This window comes from Zootoca vivipara, chromosome 17 (genome assembly GCF_963506605.1).
Source record: "Zootoca vivipara chromosome 17, rZooViv1.1, whole genome shotgun sequence".
NCBI lineage: Eukaryota > Metazoa > Chordata > Lepidosauria > Squamata > Lacertidae > Zootoca > Zootoca vivipara.
The window spans coordinates 28270594-28293200 of NC_083292.1; the positions used below are offsets into that span (position 1 = coordinate 28270594).

Here is a 22607-nt window from a genome sequence, read left to right on the forward strand (position 1 = left end):
GTTGTAGTCCAACAGAAAGTGGAGGTCACAGGTTAAGAACGTAAGCACAACTGTTTCTGATCATTGCAGTTTAGGAATTGGTAATGAATGTCCACTGTGGGGAGCTGGACGGCCTGCCAGTTTTTATGCATCTGTGTTTCCCTGGTAGAGAGGATGGTGGCAGAGGTCCTGAGTGGCACTGCCCAACCCCCTCTGGGTCCTGAGATATGCCCAATCCTGCCCACTGCTGGTGTCAGCTTTGAGATTAAAAAAATTTTTTTTTAAGTGGCTGCCCAGTTAAACTGCATGCCCTTTTAATCTCTGAACAGGTTTCCTTTGGTTCTGCTAATTAATTGACTCAAATTTACAGCTCTGGAAATTAGGGTCCTGCCTCCATACCACAAGCTTCAATCCCTTGCGTTCCCCCTTCAACCTTGCAGGTTTGTTGAGACAGCTTAGGTTTTTCTGTTTGCAGACCTTGACCACCTTTGCAGGACTACAAGTCTGCAAAGTTTGTGACGTTGACATGCCCACCACCTGTTTGACCAGCCCCCTCCACGCAATGGAGCAGGTGGAAGCCCTGATCTCTCAAACTGTGCGTGGAGGTGGCATGCCTTCACAGAGAAATGACAAAAAAGAGACACCAAATAGCATCCCTTTCCCCCCAGGGCAGGCCCGGCTCGTCGTAGACCCCCGGTGGCGCAGTGCACCATGGCGCGGGGCTGGTAAGCTGGGCGCCGGCCTGGGAAGGAGGGCGCCGCGCGGCAAAGCCGCGTGGAAACAAATTGCGCCCTGCAAGGGCGGGGCGGGCAGCGGAGCGATCTCCGCCCCTCAGCACCAGGGCGCGCGATCTGCTCAAGACGGCCCTGCCCCTGGGTCACTTTTAGGAGCACCAAGCATTGCCCCCAGGTACCTGAACTCCCTGCCTTCCATAGAGGGACTAGGAACTTGCTGCTTTTCTGTTTAATACGAAAGCCAAGAACCCACGGGTGCCGTGTCTTTGAACCTACCACAAAAAAGGCCCTGCTCCTCTGTCTTGCTCAGCCATGCACGACTTGTACTATAGAGCGGTCATTCAGTACCTTGCAGATAGTAAATACCTGTCTAAGGTCAATGATGGCAAGGGATATGTGCTTTCTGAGCGTGCACAGAAAAACTGCATTGGGAAAAAGGAGGGATTAGAGAAGGAAGTGCTGGAAAGGTTTTCAGCAAATCCAAGAAAACTTGTTCTAGTTTAATTTTTTAAAAATAAGATGGAAAAAGGCATGTTCTTTGTAATTTTGCAAAATATACTCGACAACGACATGAAAGCTACTCCCTGATGTTAATTTTTTTATTTAGCTTCCCAGTTTTCAAATGACTGAATATTTTTACAGATTATTATTTTTTCTGAGCACTTGGGGTGAAAAGAAAGTAATTTAAAACAACTGTTGTTGAGACGTTTCATTCCGAATCTGCTAGACAGAGCCAGAGAGAGGGTGATGACAGGTGGGTGTCCTGCCCCCCCTAACATAAATGCCGGCAATGCCCATGCAAGAACATCTGGAATTTTGCACCCCAAATGCTGGTTTCTGCATCGTTTTGCCACAAGCAAAAAGGCTCGGCCTGATCTTCTGCCTGGGCCCAGAGAGAGATGTGCTGCAATTGATTTCTTTGTTTTATTTGGTCCATTCATGTCAATTTCTGACGCTCCCTCTTCCCTCCTCCCTCCCTCCAGAGGATGCTCAAGGCATGGCGATTCCCAGCAGATGGCCACCGGTTTCCTCTGCCCCCATCTTAGCACAGTCCAGGTTCTTGGGGCATCTCCTGGCCCACCTTCTGCAGCAAAACCTGCTCATGGTCCTTGGTAGGGAGATGTTGCTCTGGCATCTGCCTGTTGGGGGATAAAAAGGCAAGACATTGTCAGAACATCTCAAGGCAGCTGCAGACTGCAGGGGCCATAGCTTTGGACCAGGATCTCCTGCTCCTCCCCACCCCCTCCCTTTAAACTCAATTTTATTTTTGTTTCACTTTCCTTACATGGCAGCTTTCCCTCTGAAAGTCAGCCTAAATTTTCATCACTCCACATAAATGAGCAAATGTGAATTTTCTGCAAAGTTGTGTCAAATGGGTCTGCAGCCAGAATCAAAGGGGCCGTTTTTGCCCCTTTTCATGCCACTTCTGGGTATGCGGCGATGCGTGCTGTCATGGTCACGCATGCCTTGACCGTGCAAAAATGGGGAGTTTGCATTTCTGTGTCAGTTTGCATTCCTTAGTGCAGAAAGTATTTTGATCTGATGCGTGGAGATCTTTCCTATTCCGATTAATACAAGAGGATTCTCGAAGCTACTAGAAGCTTCTGCGTGTGAGAGAAACAGGAGGGAGAAGGGTCGTGATTGTTTGGGTTATACCTTCTGGGAAGCTGGTTTGAACTGGTTCTCTTATCTCTTTCAATTAAGGTCATGATGACTATAAATATAGGCCAGAAGGAGCCTGGGTTTACTTTCTCATTCAATCTCTCTTCCTTCTGGTGTGGTGTTCTGTACATAGTATGCTTAGTGTTAAGTTTCAGTCTTGTAATAAGTTTTTGTAAGTGCTGCAACTGAGTTTCTTATGGACAGTGCCAATCTTGAATGTACTGGATTAGTGACCATGACACTCAATTGCCTTCAGTAGCAGTAAAGCTCTGCTGGATGAAATACAATTGCCTCTGGTCTATTTTTTGGAATCTCTGCAACGTGTGAAAGTTTTCCTCCACACGTATGACAGCCTGTGCATGGCATGGTTTACTCCCTTCTGTAAGCTGCTTGGAGGCGTATAAAGAATTTTTTTAAACAAAATTCGAATGTATTAGGAAATGTCCACTTCGGAATAAAGTATATATTTTAGAAATGCATAAAATTTTGTGAGGAAACAGGCTCAAAAACATGCATCGATAAATACAAATTGTGCTTTTCGTTATTTTATGTTTTAGTGGAGGAGAAATGCAAAGATGGGATGTGCTGTGGACTCATGAGTGGAGACTTGTGAAAGCTTCCTGACCCCTTGGCCATGCCTTTCCTGGAGGCCACAAACAGAGACTCACCCACTCTCAACTTCTTCGACGGTATCCGAGAGCGGCCTGTTGCGTGTCTCTGGCAGGAAGAAAGCGGCAATTCCAGACAGAATTGGGGCTGTCCCGTATATGAGAGGTGGGAGGTATGGGAAATATTCCCCGGTCATTTTTACCATCGGCGCCACTATGCCCCCCACACGAGCCAGGGTGCTTCCTAGCCCCATCCCGGTCTGTCTGCAAGTGTAGAAAACAACCTTTAAAGGAGAAACCATAAAATGGTAAAAAACAAAAGGTTGGTTTATCCTGGTTCTTTAAACAAGTAAGCAAACCAGAACAAAAGGAACCAAGATCTGGGTGTCTTTTTTGGGGGGGGGGTATTTTTTGTGGGACTTTATGATTCAGAAAAGCTGCTTTGGGGGCTGAGCCACAAGTTGCTTGGTGCTGCTTCTTTGGGCTGAATGTCTGAACAGGCATCAATGAGCATTGAAGGCTGCAGTTTAGCAGCAGAACACCTGCTTTGTATGCAGAAGGTCTCAAGTTCAATCCCTGACATCTCCAAGGAGGGCTAGGAGTGAGAGAGAGACTCCTGCCTGAAACCCTAGAGCAGGCATTGTTTTGGACTACAATTCCCATCATCCCTGGCCACTGGTCCTGTTGGCTAGGGATCATGGGAGTTGTAGGCCAAAACATCTGGAGGGTCGCAGTTTGGGGATGCCTGCCCTAGAGAGATGTTTCTGGTCAGCATAAAGCAATGCTGAGCTAGCTGGACCAATAGGCAGCGGCGTAGCATGGGGGACACAGGGGCGGTTGCCCCAGGCGCAAAATTGTTAGGGGTGTAAAATGTCAACACCCAGTGCTGCCTCAATACAGCTGCACACTTCCGTTGCTGGGCTTTGTTGCAAACGGCTTCTCCATGCAAACCAGGAAGTGACCTCTCCAGACAATGGAGCGACTCTTCTTACGGCAACTTGGGCTTTCAGAGGATCTCCTAGGTGCCGTGGCTTTCCCAATCGCCGAAGCCATGTTAAAAACTAGGTTATGGGACATAGAGCGCCAGGAACTAATTTCAGCTGCAGAAAAAACATGCTCCCCCTTTTTCCCCCCGACTCTCTTGGGCGCAGGAATTTAACCCCAATTATTTACAATATTTGTTTAAGCCGCAAGAAAGAAGGGCTTTTTCGCTGGCTGGGTTCAATTCTAATCCCTCTAACCTCCTCTGGGGTAGGTTTGGGGGGATGGCAGAAGGAGATAGGATCTGCCCATGTGATGCCCACCTAGTGGAAACTGTAGCTCACATGGTCCTCAAATGTAAAACGTATCATGATCTTCACCAACAATTCCTAGACCAACTATGTATCCCAATATGGGAACCGGAGACAGAGGTTATACGCTTCCTATTACAGGGGAGAGATCAGGAGCTCAAGACAGTAGCTAAATTCCTCTATTAGATCTTTTGCCGCTGAAGTAAATTACAGGACCCTGCCCTTGTTGGAGACCCACAGAGGTGAAATAAATTGTTGGCCCCTCTTCCCTTTGGCAAGTGACTGTACTGATGATATGGTGACGAGATCGTACTGGGCCTATTTACTTTGAATGTTTGTAAGTGATGCCAATAAAGGTTTTGATACTGATACTGATACTTTTCTTATCTTGGCAGCTGTGATCTCCTGGGTGACGTGGATGCCATTGGGCAGTTGCATCCGCAAGCGTACTTCGTCTGTTTCCCTCCCTTCCATCCAGCCCTTTGGCGTGGCCCTGATCGCTGGCAACCCATGCTACGCCACTGCCTATAAGTTGTGCCATTTTAGGGGGGGTGAAGCTTAATTCTTGCAAATTTCTTCAGTGAGGGGCTTTGGAAATATGTTTTTGGGTGTGAAGAAGTCAAATCTGCTATGATTTTTGTGGCTGGACATTTAGTCCCTATGGGACTAACTCCCTGTAAGACAGCCTCCTGTGCTCCTAAGTCATATGAGACGGCATTGAGCGAATGGTTGTGGTCTTTGATATCTCTGACCTCTCTTTCTCACGTGCAAATGTGGCATCCTTGCTCATGTGGCACCCAAGTAACAAGCGTATTCTTAATGAGCTTTGCTACTGCCCAGGCAATTATTTCTGTGACACATTGGGAATGGCTTTGTGCTGCTAAGGCAGGAGCCTGGATTCAGCACTTGTTCGGATGATAAAAGAGACATCATACTCTAGCGATAAGACCACTGGCTCCGATTTTTCTCAGTTTTTGCCAGTTGTTCCATATAATCTAAAGGGGAGGGGACAGTCAGAGGTGCAGACATACCTGATCACGGTTGGGTAGAGCTCGCCTGTGTAGAGATAGAGGCAATTAAAGGATGAAGCCAAGCATCCTTTTCCAAGCACTGCCAGGGTGGTCCTCAAGGTGTATAGATCTTGGGTAGAAAAGAGGGTCAGGAGACACATATGGGTTATGGTGAGTTTTCCATCCCTTATACCTTGATGGTTATTTTATTTTCCCTAGCTACCAACAAGTCCAGGGAACTGCAGGAGGAGTGCAAGTAGATAAATAGGTACCACTACAGCGGGAAGGTAAACGGCATTTCCGTGTGCTGCTCTGGTTCGCCAGAAGCGGCTTTGTCATGCTGGCCACATGCCCTGGAAGCTGTACGCCGGCTCCCTCGGCCAATAATGCGAGATGAGCGCCGCAACCCCAGAGTCGGTCACGACTGGAGCTCATGGTCAGGGGTCCCTTTACCTTTACCTATTGACATTTTTAACATTTAAGGATTATTGCCTGCCTGTTTTTCATCATGCTACCTGTTGGATCTTGGCAAGACTTCAATGTGAGTAAACCTCACATTTTAAGTATTCCAGAAAGCTCTCCCATCCAATTGCTCCCATCAAGGAAGCATCTACCAGAGTCATTCTGATGCATTAACCAACAAGCACCCCTAACAAAGGAAAGCTATCTGGTGACTGTAGCAATATAAAAGAAGAGAGACGATTTGCCAACTAAGTGCCATCAGCCGCCAAACCACCTCATGGGACCGATTTTCAGAGCAACGGGTGCAAGTGGCGGCTATGCACAGTGCCAAGCAGCGATGACGTTCACCACTTCTGCTTGACGTCAGCTTACCTTGGGGCACAAATATATTGGCCAGGATGGCTAAGCCAGCCATGATGACGGAAGACGCCTGTGTGGTTCTCCGACCGATGTAGCTCATCCCAATAGCAGCACACAGCTTGGCCGGGATGTCGATGCAGCCAAATGCCACCTGGATCAGGTAGATGCTGAAGCCAAAGTTCTGGAGGTCCATGACGAGGCCGTAGTAAGCGAAACTAGTGGCAAACCTGGAAACGGGGTGTGAAAAGGAGATGGCACAGAAAGAAAGGCAAGGGGTATGCAGGTTCTGGTTGTGGTGGGTAGCAGTGTCAGAAATAATGGCCATTGGAGCTGAGAGCTGTGTGGATTTTGCTTGTTTCCAATTTGACAGAATGTAACGAGATTCCAGCAGGACATAATCTTGTGTCACTCACACTGCTGAGCACTCCATAGCTCTAAGGTACAACCAGCCCTGGAAAAGATGCTACAAACACCAAATACAGTGGTACCTCAGTTTAAGTACACAATTGGTTCCGGAAGTCTGTAGTTAACCTGAAGCGAACTTTCCCATTGAAAGTAATGGAAAGTGGATCAATCTGTTCCAGATGGGTCCGTGGAGTACTCAACCTGAAGCGTACTTAACCCAAGGTATGACTGTAATTGGTTCCGGAAGTCCGTACTCAACCTGAAGCGTACTTAACCTGAAGCAAACTTTCCCATTGAAAGTAATGGAAAGTGGATTAATCCGTTCCAGATGGGTCCGCAGAGTTCTTAAACTGAAAGTACTCAAACCGAAGCGTACTTAAACTGAGGTATGACTGTACAGTGGTACCTTGGTTGTCAAACTTAATCCATTCCAGGAATCCATTCTGTTTGACTCCCGAAACGGTTCAAAACCAATGCATGGCTTCCAATTGGCTGCAGGAGCTTCCTGCACTCAACTGGAAGTAGCGGAAGCCATGTCGGACGTTCGGCTTCTGAAAAACGTTCACAAACCGGAACACTCACTTCCGGGTTTCCACTGTTCGGGAGCCAAAACGTCCAAGTATCAAGGCATTTGACAACCAAGGTAAAACTGTACCTTATTTCTAAACTCTTCTTTTTTATATATGTGGCACAAATATATAATCTGATTTGGGGATAAACTTGTCTTCTAAATGTTCACAGGATCAGAGTGTTGTCTAATTAACTCTATGAGGTGTAACATTTAATCCATTAAATCTACATAATTTTTCATAGGGGTAAAGCAACTGTTCTGGAGCGGGGGAGGAGATAATTTGTTTTGGTTTTAGACAATGTACACTTATGTCACAGTGGATATGAAACTGGAGAGAAAGTTTTGAAATTTAATGCAGTAGAAAAAGGGGTTGAACAAAAACACTCTGGAGGTGGAGGTGGTAAGTCAATACATGAAACAATGTAACTATATTTAATTTGAAATTAGTTTTTTGGGGAAACTGGAAATTAAAAAAAAGTTATATTGGGGGAAAAGAAACTGGAGCAAGTGTATGACAGCCATAGGTTTGTAAGCAGTTAGTTTAAAAATAATGTAAATATTATTATTATTATTATTATTATTATTATTATTAATAATAATAATAATAAATCTGCTCCCCATCTAATCAGGAGCATCTTTCATTCATCCAAATGTCATAGCTATCAAGTTATCCCTTTTTTAAGGGACATTCCCTTATGCTGAATAGGCTTCCTCGTGAGAAAAGGGAAAACTTGACAGCTTTGCCAAATGTTTAAGCATCACCTAAAATATTGCAGTCCTATAATTTAGTAATTAGAACTCAACCTCTTGATAATTTTAGTGTTGCATTTTAAAAAGAAACTGAAAACCAAGTTTCTAGCCCTGGTGAGAGTATTTGAATTTTAGGAGCGGAGGGATGAAAGCGTACCAGACACTGGAAATACAACAGGAGATCCTGCGCACGGTGGGTGTACGAACTAAGCTGACGGCTGTGTAGGATGATCGTGACAGAGACAACTCTTTCTGCATGCTAGATTTTAAGACCTACAAGAAGAAAAGGAGAACAAATGGTTGATCTTACTCATCACCGAGGCAGAAGCTTTCCTGGAATGCCCCGATCTAAGGGAAGAATGAAGGCAAAGGTTGGCAGAGGCACTGGCGGCAGAGCCTTAAGGACCTCAGGAAGTCTGCCATTGGCCTTGAGTGACTGTCAACCTTCACCAATCCTATCTCTTGAGTTTCTTAAGGGTCACAAAACCTGCTTGGGATTGTCCGTGTGTCACATAGTGCAATACTCCCTAAGCAGCGGCACGTAACCCCCAAACACTAGGAGTACAAGGAATGATTCCTCTTTCCAAAGATGGATAATGTTGGGTTCACAGTTTTTGAAAATATGTTCACTCCAGTAAATACACATGTGCTGAGCTGAAAAGGAGAGAAAGACAGAGTTGAGGACATGGCCCAGAAATCCTGTGCTAAAGGCATTTAAGTAGAATGTTGGATGGCCTATCTGCTAGGGTTGTTGCAAAGCTGGGGGGGCTAGGAATGCGTGGACCAATTTGAGCAGTGGGCCAAGCTGTGCGCCCATCTGTCACCTGGCATCATATGACATCAGGTTCCCACCTTGAACTGCAAAGGAATGCTCCTTTCCTTTTTAAATTGGCACCTTTCCCTGCTGAATTAGAGATGCAGCTGCAAAGGAATGCTCCATTGCCATTGCAGCATGCATTTGGTGCTATTTGAAACGGTTGCTTTACCTGTCCTGTGAGTGACATCATGCGATGTCAGGTGATGGACAGGTGAGTTTGTAAGCTCATTGGCATATGCCCTGCGTGCAAAATGTCCCAGGTTCCTTCTCTGGCATTTCCAGGAAGGACTGTGAGAGACCTCGTCTCTGAAACCCTGGAAAGAGGCTGCCAATCAGTGTAGACAATATTGGCCTAGCTGGACCACTGAGCGTTTTCTATTGTTCGTTGTTTAATTTCTTTCTGGTTCTAACTTGCTTTTATTTGTTGTATTTTATTTTGTCAGGTCACTTGGAGACTTTATCTCTTGTATAAAGTGACAGATAGATGTAATATATAAATAATGCTAACATTGGCAAGAAAGTGTTTTCACACGATGCCCCCCCCCATATGTTAATACTGTACAGTCGTACCTTGGAAGTCAAATGGAATCCGTTCGACTTCCAAAACATTCGGAAACCAAAGCGTGGCTTCCAATTGGCTGCGGGAAGCTCCTGCAGCCAATCAGAAGTCGTGGAAGCTCTGTCGGACTTTTGGCTTCCAAAAGAAAGTTAGAAAACCAGAACACTCACTTCCGGGTTTTGATCGTTCAGGAGCCAATTTTTTCTGGAGCCAAGGCGTTTGAGATCCTAGGTACGACTGTATAGTGTTTCTCCTAAAGGCGCCCTCCAAATTGAGTCACATTGGGATATTTCAAAATTCAAAATTCAAAGATTCACATTTTAAAAAACAAATCCAGCCAACATAATAGACACAGATTCACAGAATGTGTGCACCCCTTGCTTGTGAATTTGGTTGCATCAACAACCTTAATTCGTCTTTGTACCTCTGTGCTGAGTTTCTCGCCCTCTTCCATTTTCCTGTTGATCTGCGCTACCCTCTTGAGAACTTTCACAGCCTGTTCCAGTCGGTTCGAGAGTATTAACCACCGTGCGGATTCTGCAAACCACCTAGGCAGGGTTACAAAAAAAAGTCAAATCTCAAACTGTTGGAGACACAAGGACCAGCACCCCTGGGCAACTTCTGCCTTATGGGTGGGCCAGCCCTGCTTGTAGCAAGACTGACGTGAGACTGAGCCATTTGGCCAAATGCTCGCATGGCAAAAGTCACAGGAGCTGTTGGGTGAGACCCTGGCTGCTCTATAGGGTTTAAGTATTTAATTAAGGGCGTTTTCTGCAAAGGGATGACGTGTGCTCACCAGGAGTAGACAAAGAAGGCGAGAAAGGGCACTGAAACAGCAAACTGGAGCCAGCGCCAGTCTGGGAGGGCGTAGGCCAGTCCAGGGAGGATGATTTGCCCGGTGGTTGCAGAATATCCCACCACAGTCCCAGCAATCGTGCGCACTTTGGTTGGTACCCACTCGAGGACTAAAGGAAACACACAGAGAGCAAGAGCACATAGAGAAGATAAGAGATGCAGCCAATCAATCATCATATAGTGGGCTGCATCTACACAGCTATTAAAAAAACGCTCTGAAAATGATCTGGGGAAAAAAAAGTTTTATAGCTCACAATGGAAAAATTCATTCAGTTCTCTTTTCAACTCTACAGCGCCCTCTGGTGTCACAGTATTACAACACACCATAGCTGCCAAGTTTTCCCTTTTCTCGTGAGGAAGCCTATTCAGCATAAGGGAAAATCCCTTAAAAAAAAGGGATAACTTGGCAGCTATGCAACACACACATATACAGTATTCCACTGGAATCCATACATCTCAGTGCTGTCTACATTGACTGGCAGAGTTTGCCCAGGGTTTCAGACAGGGAGCCTCTCCCACCTCTACCTGGAGATGCCATCAGCGAATGAACTTGGGGCCTTCTGCATGTGGAGATGCTCTGCCACGGAGCTATGGTCCTTCCCATAAAAATAAAGTAAGATTCTAGCCTTCGTGTTTCTGGATAAAGGGCTGATCTAACTGGGAAGATAGGAATCATAGAATTATATGATTATTCTTTGCAGAAGTGCAGGTTTATTAAAGCAGGGGGGCAGCAAGGGTTGCCAACTCTCTTCCTGCCTTCTGCTCCCCTGCTTTTAACAGTGACTGGTTCTGCAGATATTAGAAGCCGAGAATGCTACTTTTTCCTTCATCCCTCCTCTGCTCCTCTGCTCCCTTCTGCACATTGTCGAGCTGCTGTTAAGGAGCAGAAGAGCAGGCCAGGTTGTGTGTTTTTCCGGTCAGTTGGCAAATCTAGCACAGGACAGATCAAATGAGATATTGTTTTGCATTAATTATTCCCATATGACCAAACAAGCCTGGCATTTCTCTCCCCCCACAATCTGTCTCCAATGTTTCCACATCATGTGACCCAGCCACCCTTTGCGCCTCTCCTCTCTGCGTGTGATAAAGCAAATGAGAGCCAGGTATGCCAAACCAGGGGGATAAATATTTGTACAGCTCAGCAACATGCTGAGGGCAAAACACAGCTAATGGAGTCAGGAATGCAAGAAAATGCAAACACGAAAACACTCTTCCACACGCCACCATGCAAAAGCAAGCTCTCCCCTGCAACTCCCGCAGCTGCTTGGCAGGCAGAAATCCAGCAGGTCTAGCTTCAGCCACTGCTCCATTTCCACACTGGAGTAAAAGCTGCACCCGTTACATAGCGACCTGTCTTGCAGGTGTTATATCACCAGCCTCTAAGACTGTGGGCGGAAATGTTTGGAATTACAGAGTGAGGGGTAGTGTGATTCAGTGGGTAGAGACATCCATGAGACTCAATGGGTGAGCCTGATTCAGTCTCCTCTGTCTTCAACATTGTCACTGGAGGACCAGTGGCTTTGATGGCTAGGAGTCCTAGGACCACCATTCATGAGCTTTGCTTGATTTGCCACCGATGGCTGTTCCTGAACATCTGGCCACAGTGATAATCTCCAAGATAGACTACTGTAATGCATTCTGTGTGGACCCTCCCTTGAAGACACCCAGAAGCTGCAGATTTTGCAAAATGCAGAAGCTTGATTACTAGCACTTAGAGACATATAACACCAGCTGCAATAACAGCTAATAATACTAATAATAATTTATTATTTATACCCCGCCCATCTGGCTGGATTTCCTCAGCCACTCTGGGCAGCTTCCAACAGAATATAAAATATACTTTATTAAACATTAAAAGCTTTCCTATACAGGGCTGCCTTCAGATGTCTTCTAAAAGTCTGGTAGTTGTTTTTTCTCTTTGACATCTGGTGGCAGGGCATTCCACAGGGCAGGTGCCACTACTGAAAAGGCCCTCTGCCTGGTTCCCTGTAACTTGGCTTCTCGCAGCGAGGGAACCGCCAGAAGGCCCTCGGCACTGGACCTCAGTGTCTGGGCAGAACGATGGGGGTGGAGACGCTCCTTCAGCATAGCTGCCAAGTCTCCCACTGAAAAATGCGAGATGAGCAGCGGCACAGCACCAGAAGTTGCTTCTACGCGACTTCCAGTGCCGCGCTACCCATGTCTGGGCACCGGAAATCGGGTGGCGCCGGCACCCAAAATGGAGCCTCCCTGGCAGGTAGGAAATCCTGGGGATTTACGGGATTTTTTCCAATCTGGGCTGCCAGCGGGAAACGGTTTAAAATACGGGGGTTTCCTGCGAAAAACAGGAGATTTGGCAGCTATGTCCTTCAGGTATACTGGACCAGATTCCAGATTCAAGGTTCTTCCCAAACACATCAGGTGATTCTAAGGAAGTCTGCAGAGTTCCCTGATTCTCCTTCCTAGCGGCTTGGATGAGGATCTAAGCAGGTGTGGGAAACCTTTGGCCCTCCAGATCTGCTGAACTACAACTCCCATCAGCCCCTGCAAGTATGGCCAGTGCCTGAGGATGATGGCAGTTTCTCATTTTTCCACGTTTATGCTCGGTTCTCCACATTTCCATATCAGTTTCTCTCTCTCTCTCTCTCTCTCTCTCTCTCTCTCTCTCTCTCTCTCTCTCTCTCTCTCTGTCTCTCTCTCTGTGTGTGTGTGTGTGTGTGTTTACATTTCAAGCCCTCGTGAAAATTCAGCAGCATTTTTGTATTAATTTCTCTTAACAGACACTGTTTCGTACACACTTTTGACCGATACACATAATTTCGGAATAAATTTCCCTGTTTAGGGTACATTGTTGTTCACGTTGGTTGGAGAACTACACCACAAAATTCGGAAGAGTGCTTGTTTAGGATACTTTGGTTCATGTATTTGATTTTTTTTAAAATGAGGATTTGGTAGATTTTTTCATAATTAAAATAGAAACAAAATTGAATTTCTCCCCTTCTGTAGTTGTGACCCATATTCACTGAGTCTATGATCCAGTGATTAAAGCTAATAGCATAGTGGGCTGGGGAATTTTAAGCCTGGGGCAAAATGTGACCCTCCAGGCCTCTCTATCTTACCCTCAGTCCTCTAGGCCACACCCCTCGCTGTTTCTGCTTTGCACCCTGCATGAATTTTTTTGCCTGGCTGAATTGTGCCCTCGAACTCTGGTAATGCCTCTTTGCTTGCCTGGGTGAAGGATAGAGACAGGGGTGTTTGTGTGTAGAAACCTCTGGTTTTTGTGTGGCTGGGATGCAATCTGTTGTGCAAAGGTAAGAGACTCACCTGTTGCTTCACTGGTCCTCTGGTCCCTGGTCCCACACTGGCAGGCAGCCCCTGGTAGGTGGCTGATGGAAGAACGAGACCCTCCGGCAGAATAAGGTTCCCTACCTCTGGTGTGGAGGAATCGAATTTACCTAGCTGATGCTGAACATCATAGCCTTAAAATCATGAAACAAGATTGAAAGGGCCCAATCCAACGATGTTGCTGCACTAGTGGAAACCTCTGCAACTGGACTCCCCTCCCCAAATCTGCCCGGGAGGATCAGGAGAACCCCAAGATCAGCACATTGGCAGAACAGGGTTGAGATTGTTCCACCTGGCAAGCAGAAATGCTTTCTTTGATGGAGCTAGCACAAAGTTGAATTCCATCCAAAGTGGCCTTAAAGTTGTATTTAAAAATGGAGGGTTGCATTCAATGGAAGTCCTACTCAGAGTTCACCCACTGAAATGAATGGACATGACTAACTTAGGACCATTAATAGTAACGTGTCTACTCTGAATGAAACTTAATTGGTATCAACCCACAAATCTGAACAAAATTTGCAAGGTCCACAATCAAATTCTGAAATCTTATGAAATTTCTAATTTGTACCATTCCATCTAGTACCCTGTCCCAGCTAGGGAATGGATGAATCTGGCTGTTTCCATTCTGTGTGAGTTTGCATACATGCAATCACTTCCACTCTGGATTTGTGTGCGTGTTTTAATAAATGCATTTACTCTTTCTTTTCTTTTTGGCGCATTTCCTGTAAAATGCGCATTTTTTAGAACCGAAAATTCCTTTGCAAAATTTGGAAAGGTGCACCATTGAATGGATAGATGCTTTCCAATCCAGGCATCCAAGAGCTTCGAATTGGAATGGTTTGCTTAAAAATGCAGGCCAACCCCGTTTCTCTGCCATCCCTGGGACCCTGAGCTAATGGGGCTCTACTGGCCTCATCGGACTGGGCCTTGCGACTCTTACCTAAGGACATGCAGTTCAGGATGATCCCAGAGTACGACATGCCGACCAGGAAGCGGAAGACGCAGTAGGCTGTGAGATTCGGGGAGAAAGCGGTGCAGAGTCCTGCAACGCCCATCTGCAGGTAGGACCAGCTTAAAACTGGCTTACGCCCAAATCTGCAACACAGGAAACTGCATGAATATATTGCCATCGCTACAGCACCAACGATCTGAATACTAACAGCAGGACTGGCCCCAGATTCTTTTTTATGGGGAGGGGGGGCAGAGTCTAGCAAGGTGCCTCTCAAGTTGCAGGTTTCCCTGGTGCTAGCAACTAGGGTTGCCAGATTCAGTAGTGGACAGGACTTCTGTGCCTTTAATTGCCCTGCTCTCTTTTGAGTCTGGAAACCTTAAAGAGAAACCAGCAGACCCTTTGCTTGGAAATTAAACAAAGGGTCTGCTGGTTTCTCTTTAAGGTTATCCAGACTCAAAAGAGAGCAGGGCCATTAAAGGCACAGAAGTCCTGTCCTCTGTTGAGTCTGGCAACCCTACTAGCAACTGATTTGGTAAAAGGCCTGCCAGTTCGATTTCCCACAATGCCCCTTGGGCGGAACAGTGCTGATGAGGCCAGCATTTTGTCAAGCCTAACTGAGATGGCAGTTCATGTCTTCGTCTTTTCCCCCCACCCTCCACCTGAATTGTTTCACCACCAGGCCTGAGTTTCTCCACCCCTGAGCTGATATATTGAACAACCGCAGATACGCACCTGTCAGCTAAGCTCCCAAACAGGAGAGCACCCACCAGGACTCCCCCCATGTAAATGGACTGTGCCATCTGTCTCCGGGTCCGCAGGTTACACACCAGATCCCACTGCGTGGATGGAATGGAAGAGGGTTAAAGTGCAGGCAAAGCAACCCTTTCGCACAAAAAGAGGAATCGCAACCCACCTGCGCCAGCCGGTTAACATCCCACCACTAGGGGGAGGTGTGGTTCAGTGTGCCGCCCCCTAGAGGAGAAGCTGGGTGCTGGGAGGTCTAAAGCAGGTCTGGGGGATCTGATGTCATCCATGATATTGTTGGACTCCCAACTCCCATTAGCCCCAGCCAGCATGGTCAATGGCCAGGGATTATGGGAACTGTAGTCCACCCAGACCTAGAGGGCCTGACAAGCTTCCCACACCTGATCTAAGCTACTACACAACTTTTAGAAGACATCCGAAGGCAGCCCTTTATCCGGAGGTTTTTAATGTTTGATGATACGTTTTTACGTGTTGGAAGCCACCCTGAGTGTGGAGGCATGCCTCAGCACACGCACCACTGCCCATCTGGATGCGGTCTGTGTGAGCGCAAAAGAATATGATGCGGGTATTGTCAAATGAAGAGCTAGCAGTGACAGTGCCAATCATCTGGTGGGTGGGGCAGGTGGGACTGATGCAGAGACCCCCCCCCAACAACTGATAAGACCTAATAGCACTGAGATTCTGTTGGAAGTTGAAAGAGTGACGCTCTTTCTCACTTGCTCTTTCAGCTCTATGTGTTTTTCAAAGCTCTGGTCAATTCTGCTGGATGGGACTTTTGCCCAGATCATTTGGAAAAGCAAAGTAGGCAGGTGTTGATTCGGTGGAGGAGGGGGGGGGAAGCAGTGATGAGAGCAACCGATGCCTGTGGCACTTGCTCAAAAATCCAAATGTGCCCGAAGGCCTAAAAAGGTTGTCAACCTCTGACCTCCCATGCTTCCCCCTCCTCGGTGGAATTTTCTGCCTGCTGTTCCCTGATATCATATCCCCTTCCTCTTGCCCGCTGAATTAAGCTGTGAGAAAAATGGTGAACTGAAGCACAGGTTTGCTGCTGCTTTAGTACATTTTACCTTTTTGCCACATTAAATATATATATATATATATATATATATATATATATATATATATATATATACTACATGAAAAATAGGGACCCAGGTGGCGCTGTGGGTTAAACCACAGAGTCTAGGGCTTGCTGATCAGAAGGTCGGCGGTTCGAATCCCTGCAACGGGGTGAGCTCCCGTTGCTTGGTCCCAGCTCCTGCCCACCTAGCAGTTCGAAAGCACATCAAAGTGCAAGTAGATAAATAGGGACCGCTCCGGCGGGAAGGTAAACGGCGTTTCCGTGCGCTGCTCTGGTTCGCCAGAAGCAGCTTTGTCATGCTGGCCACATGACCCGGAAACTGTCTGCGGACAAACGCCGGCTCCCTTGGCCTATAGAGCGAGATGAGCGCCACAACCCCAGAGTCGGACATGACTGGACCTGATGGTCAGGGGCGCCTTTACCTTTACTACATGAAAAACAGGCAGGTGGCATGCAGTGTGCATCAAATCAGTTGAAACATTAATCTTCCTATACTGTGGCAGTATACTTCCTATACTGTGTATCTTCCTATACTGTGGCTGTTCCTGGCAGCATGAAAGCAAGTGTCCTGCTGAAAGAGAGCAGTAGCACACATCTGGCCTAGTAATCTACTTCCAACGCTGGACAGCCAAAGTGCCTATGGAAAGTCCACAAGCCAAACATGCAGGCAATAGCCCTCTTCCGCTGTTATTTCCTGGCCTCTGGTGATCGGAGGTAGACTGCTACTGACTGTGGCAGTTTCACTTTGCTCTTGTAGTTAGGAACTGATGGTGGAATTCTCTTCCACAGCTACCTCTCGCCAGCATTGGCAAAAGTATATTACATTATTTTACAAGATTCCTAATTTAGGGGGATGGCAGGATTTCAGTAGCCAAGCAAAATAAGATATAAAGCATGATGGTGATTTTATTTGCTGCCTATACCGAATATCCCCCTCCCCTTTTTAAAAGCAGCCTAGCCCTCAGCCTTCCAATCTTAAGTACAGTTCTCCGTATTTCCACTCCAGGTCGCAATTTTTTTAAAAGAATAGTCCTCCTGAATATTCATCAGCAATTTGGTGCGAATTTCTCCCAATATTATTGATTCGGGTATACAAATCTTTCTGTGAAATTTTGCCTAATATACACATGTTTGCAAAACAATGTTCCCTAATATAACACATTTTTATATGCAATCTTCACAGGTATGTATAATTTTACATGCAACTTACTCCAGTATATAGGTGTTTGTGTGCAGGCTTCCTGCCTGGAGAACTTCACTGTAAAATTCAGAGAAGTGCGCCTTTCAAAGGATGGCGGCTGTCATTCAGTTTGCATGTTGCTTTGGGATGTGCAAAGTAGGCAGGCTCACTTATAAATATGAACAGAATCGGCTTTCTCCCCAGTGCCTACATTGGGGTCCCTGTGGGGGCCAGTTGCTGCTCCAAGCCCTTGCCACGCCCTGTCTGCTTGGGCCCAGGCTGATGAGGAACAGGCTTGCAGCCTTGAACCGGGGAAGAGAGAAGAGAGGTCTGTTCTGAGGTTTGGCACACTCCCCAAAAAGGCCACTTTCAGCACCCAAATTTTCCTTGCCAGTGCAACGGGCTAGGAGATGGTTAAATTCTCCCTTCCATGGATCTTGATAATCAGCAGCTAGAAAAAACCTGGCCATTAAATGCAAAGACACATTCAACACCATGTCCGCTTTGGCCCTCGGATGCCTCCGATTAGCAGAAACTGAGCTGGAGGGAGCCCTGTGGCCCTCAGGACTAAAATCCCCACCATTCCCAGACATCATGGGGCTGCAGGAGGACATGGTGCAAGTCATTTATTAGACAAGGCTATCCCCTGCGAAACATCCCTGCACGTGGAACCCATGTGGAATGCCGTGGCAGCCTGACCACCACCCCACCTGCCGCCCAGGCCCTCTCACCTCCATGATGATAGTGTTGACAAAAACGCTGTTGTCATAGATCCACCCGTCATAGCACGGCTCGGTGTCCATCTGTGTCACATTGTGGCTGTCGTCGGCGCTGGAATTGAAGAGGTGCCAGCGGGGGGTAACAAACCGGCGACACTTCTCCGGTTTCCCGGCCACATCTCTGGGGATGTAGATCCACAGGAAGTCCTCCTCCTCCGTCCCTGGCTTTTGAGTAGTTCTGTTTGCATGGCCAGGGTTGGTGGCGTTGCCGGTCAGCCGGATCCGGCAGTGGTGGTCCGGGATGGCCGCAGAGAAGTTCTGCAGCAGGTTGTGGCTGGCGACCAGCAAGACAGGCGTGACCAGCAAGGCCACCTGCAGGACCTGGAAGCGGCCCATGCCCCCGATCTTCTCAAGCAGGTCAGCAAACGCCATGGTGGAAGAGGGAGGAAAGTTTGGAGGGGGACGACCGAGTGGCTGGGCTCAGGAGCGATCTTTTGTGGCCGGGATCTCTGGAACGCATGCCAGCCCCAGGCAAACCCTTCCCACCCTCGCTGGAAGAAGTTTCCTCTCGCTAATTCAGGGTCAGGCTCTTTCTCAAGGCAAAGCTGTGACGGCCCCCATCTTGGCCGCAGCTGAAAACATCGCAGGCCGGCCTGGCGGGGGAAATAAAAAACACATTTCCAGCAACCTGTTTTGTGAACTCAAGTCATCCCTGCAAGACTGTTCCCCACACAGGCTGTAAACTGCATGGGGTGTTTATGAGTCCCTTCCCTCCCCCCCCATGTGTGTGTGTGTTTGTGTGTGCCATAGCCTTGAGGGGGGAACCAATGGGGCTAGGTTTCAGAAAAGGGGGGATGTTCTCTTCTCTGTGGGATTATGCAAGCCCTAATCACTGTACTTGGGTCAAAGTTCTAATGAGGCTTTGAAGGATTAGTCCAAAAGGGATAGGAAGGAGGAGAAAATGCAGGCATTCAGTAAATGTGGGGCAGGGTGTTGCATGGAACAAGTATTAGTTTTTTTGTTTTTTGTTTTGGGTGGTGGGGGGGAGGCGTGTGGAGAAAGGAAAGAGGGGGAGCTGGCTGTGTTCTCTTGGCTACAGGAAGCATCGTTTTTTGTTCCTTGTTCCGTGCTCATAATCTTAAAAAGCGGACCGCTGGAAATCGCCTGCCTTGGAATGACAAAGGCAGGAGATGGCACAGCGCTGGAAAGAATGATTGTTCTCATTGGGCAGTGGGAAGTGGCTCTGTGGTAGAGCATCTCTGTTGCAGCAGGCAGAAGGTCCGTAGTTCGATCCCCAGCATCTCTGGGTAGCACTGGGTGAGATTCCCTGCCCCAAAACCCGGAGGACAGCTGCCAGTCAGTATGGACAGTAGTGAGCTCCATTCGACCATTGGCTCTGACTCAGCAGAAGGATATTTCCTATATTCCCCCATCAGGCTCTGATTGGTGTGTGTGTGTGTGCAAGCTTTTGAGCCACACAGGGCGCTTTATGATTTTGCCCCTTTCTGCCTGGGAAAGAGCTGTGTGAGGCTGAAAAGCTGCCAAGAGGCAAACCAGGTGAGGCAGCTGCCTGCACCAGTGTCACAAAGGGCCCACGTGGGGAACAGTGCCAAATTATTCTCGTGCGTGACTCAGTTAAATAAAGGGGAGCTGCACAAATAAGGGGAGTTCATTAGCATGTGAGGCCTTCAAATTTGGTGTGGCCTTATCAATTTAAGAGGTGTGTGTGTGTGTGTGTGTGTGTGTGTGTGTGTGTGTGTGTGTGTAGAAACCAGCCAGAAACTAGCCCAGGGGGTCATGTAGCCCCCAGTCTAAAAATGTTCCTGCAACCTTGATTTAATCCCTATTTTTTTATTTGCTGGCTGAAGAGACTGTACAAAGAACAGTGTTGCGATTATTAACAATCTGTCCACTTTTTTGAAGGGGGGGGGAGTTTCTAGCTTTCGTGGCCGAGATGCTAATGTGTGAAAAATGTGACTGTCGTCTTCTTGACAGATGCAACCCAAAGCAGTCAAATAGTGTGGTAAAATTACGCAGCGGGGCAGTGCGCTTCATAATTTCTGCCTTCGGGGAACACCAGCCACATTGACTTCACCCCAAGTGTTGAAGCGTAGTGTTCCACTGTGTGCGGCAAAGGATTCTGGGACGTGTTCTGGGGTGTCCACTCAACACAAAGGGTACCCTGCCCAGGCTGGTTGAAGCTTCCTGTTGACTCAAGTGAGTGAAAAACAACACACACACACACCCCAGTACCTTTAAGGCTGCCTTGCAATGTGTGCTGCAGGGCAAGATTGCCCTGTCCAATGAACCTTGTTCACCATTTCCAGTCATCGTCTAGAGCAGGGCCACTGGTGGAGCAAGCTGATCGGGCACCTGGGACAGCGAACATGCCCTGCACCCAGGGGCGAGGCGAGCTGAGGCAGGGCGCTCTGCAGGGTCTCCGAGGAGTCTGCCTGCCTCCTCCCACTCAGCTGCCCTACAGCTGAGGGAGAAGCGGCGGGCGGACCGTTTGGGGCAAAGGGGAGCCTGCAGGCACCCAAGCCACCAGCCCCACAGTGAGTGCCGCCCAGCATTTTGTCACCTCCCTCAGTGGTGACACATGGGGCAGCCTGCCTCCACCCCTGAGCAGGGCTGTGGGCCCTCGAGGCCAGAGGTCAAATGTGGCCCCCAGGAATTCTCTGCCCGGCCCTTGGGACTCCTCCCAGGTCACACCCTCTCACTGGCCCTCCTTCAGGGCTTTTGCTTGCCAGGATGTGTCCTTCAAGTCTGCTTGTCTGGATGGGGAAAGGGAGAGGGATGTGCAAAACCTTCTGGTTTCTCCCTGGCTGGGAAGTTGCCCATTGTAACATATTATTTTTGCCTCCCTCATATGCCTGCTGTGATTATAAAAAGGAACACCCCCCACCCCATTTATTTCACCTCAAGCTCCTTGGAGGAGAGTTAAATCAGAGAGGAATCATAGAAGTGTGGAGTTGGAGGGGACCACCGTGGTTCATCTAGTCTGACCCTCTGCAATGCAGGAATCTTTTACCCAACGTGGGGCTCGAACTCACGACCATGAGATTAAGAGTCTCATGCTCTACCAACTGAGCCATCCATCAGGATGTGGGCTGAGTCTGAAATTGCCCTCACTTGCACTCAGTGATGTCATTATCAAGTCAGATTTGACAGGCTGAGCAGAGTTGCGATGTCATTCTAAGCTAGGGTTGCCATATTTCAAAAAGTGTAAATACGGACACAAAAGTTGTTGAAGCCGTCACGGGGAGCTCCACGTGCCCCTTTCCCCACACCCCTCCTTTCCCTTCTTCCCTCTTCTCCAGCCCTTCACACACATACCCCACTGAAGCCTCTCTCTGAAGCTTTCCGCCAAATGTGTCCGGAGAAACGGAGGAGGCGATTGTTAGGCTGGAACCGGGAGCTGCCTCCATGGCTGACCAAACCTCAACAGAGCCGCTAGCTGCATTGTGGCAGCAGAAGCCCCATGAGGAAGCTGAGGCCGCAGTAGGCTGAGAGTAGTGGCAGGGCGGGAAGATGGTGTGAAGCTTTACTTTTTGAGCTATTTTTATAGGAAATTGGCAAAAATGACACTGCTGATATGGGCTGCCATATGTCCAGATTTTCCCGGATTTTTTTTTGCCGATTTCCACCTGGACACTGCTTCCAACCGCAGTATTCCGAGCATGTCTGGGCAATTCCAGACGTATGGCAGCCCTATCAAAGCAGTACACAAGGAAGAAGAGGACCTTGATGGAGGGTGAGGTGCTTCAGTTGGAGCTGGCAGTGGAGGCTGGTCCATAGGGACAAATGGGGCACTGCTCTGAGTCTGCCCTCTGCCAGCCCCCACCTGCCTGCCTTTTTTACTTACAAGCAGCCAAAGGGGTGGCCGTCTTCCAGAGCTCAGAAGGCAGGCGGAGGAGGGGGAGGAGGAGGAGGATGGGGACGAGGGATGGAAGGATTCCAGTTCTCCCAGTTTCTCATTATTAAATCCAGTTCCCCACATTTTGCAGCGACTTGAAATTAATTGATTAAAGAAAATTCCCCGTGAAAATTCACCAGCGTTTTTAGTACGAATTTCTCCTAATAGACACATTTTCATATGCAGTTTTGGCAAATGTACACATTTTTTGCAAGCGACTTCCCCTAATGCAATGCATTTTTGTGTCTTTTTTATTTTATTTTACAAAGTTCTTTGTTTGTTTTTTTAAATGCATGCTTTCCCTTAAAACGTGCATTTAAAAAATGCTTGGGAAACTGTAACCCGAAATTGGAAAAAGTGTGAATTTTGAAGGCTAGCTCTGTTTCGGTTGGCACGTGGTTTCAGAAAGCACATGGTTTTGAATGCATACTGAATTGAATTCTTCCTCCATCCCGAATGGGGCAGAAACAAGAGCTCCTGCCATTGGCTGTGGCTCCAGCTGTCCTTGACTCTGGCTCCGCCTACTTTGCCCTCCCTGCTTTCTGCTCCACCAGCCCCAATTGGCACCAGCCGCCCCTGGGAGCAGGCATGGGCAACCAATGGCCC

The 22607-nt window shown here is 47.8% G+C and overlaps 1 protein-coding gene across 2 annotated transcripts; it reads right to left on the minus strand.

Moving 5' to 3' along the window:
• Window positions 1-908: 908 nt before the first annotated feature.
• Window positions 909-18835, minus strand: LOC118076334 (solute carrier family 22 member 6-A-like). 2 transcript variants are annotated; one of them, XM_060269469.1, is made up of 10 exons: window positions 18098-18835; window positions 15073-15176; window positions 14329-14483; window positions 10006-10174; window positions 9634-9757; window positions 7991-8106; window positions 6120-6334; window positions 5307-5415; window positions 3044-3247; window positions 909-1852 (listed from the first exon to the last, which is right to left on the minus strand). In XM_060269469.1, the coding sequence occupies exons 1-10, from the start codon at window positions 18515-18517 to the stop codon at window positions 1756-1758; spliced, it is 1713 nt and encodes a 570-aa protein (XP_060125452.1). In that variant the 5' UTR covers window positions 18518-18835; the 3' UTR covers window positions 909-1755. The 2 variants fall into 2 exon arrangements, with proteins under 2 accessions (XP_060125452.1, XP_060125453.1); XM_060269470.1 differs by lacking the exon at window positions 909-1852 and having other exon boundaries at window positions 3090-3267.
• Between the last annotated feature and the right edge of the window lie 3772 nt (window positions 18836-22607).

Coding starts and splice junctions, on each gene's coding strand:
- LOC118076334 (XM_060269469.1), bottom strand. CDS start 18,517: ATGGCGTTTGCTGACCTGCTTGAGAAGATCGGGGGCATGGGCCGCTTC. Junction 8,107..9,633: donor GCGAGAAACTCAGCACAGAG/GTACAAAGACGA, acceptor TTCTTCTTGTAG/GTCTTAAAATCTAGCATGCA. Junction 5,416..6,119: donor CAATATATTTGTGCCCCAAG/GTAAGCTGACGT, acceptor TTTCTACCCAAG/ATCTATACACCTTGAGGACC.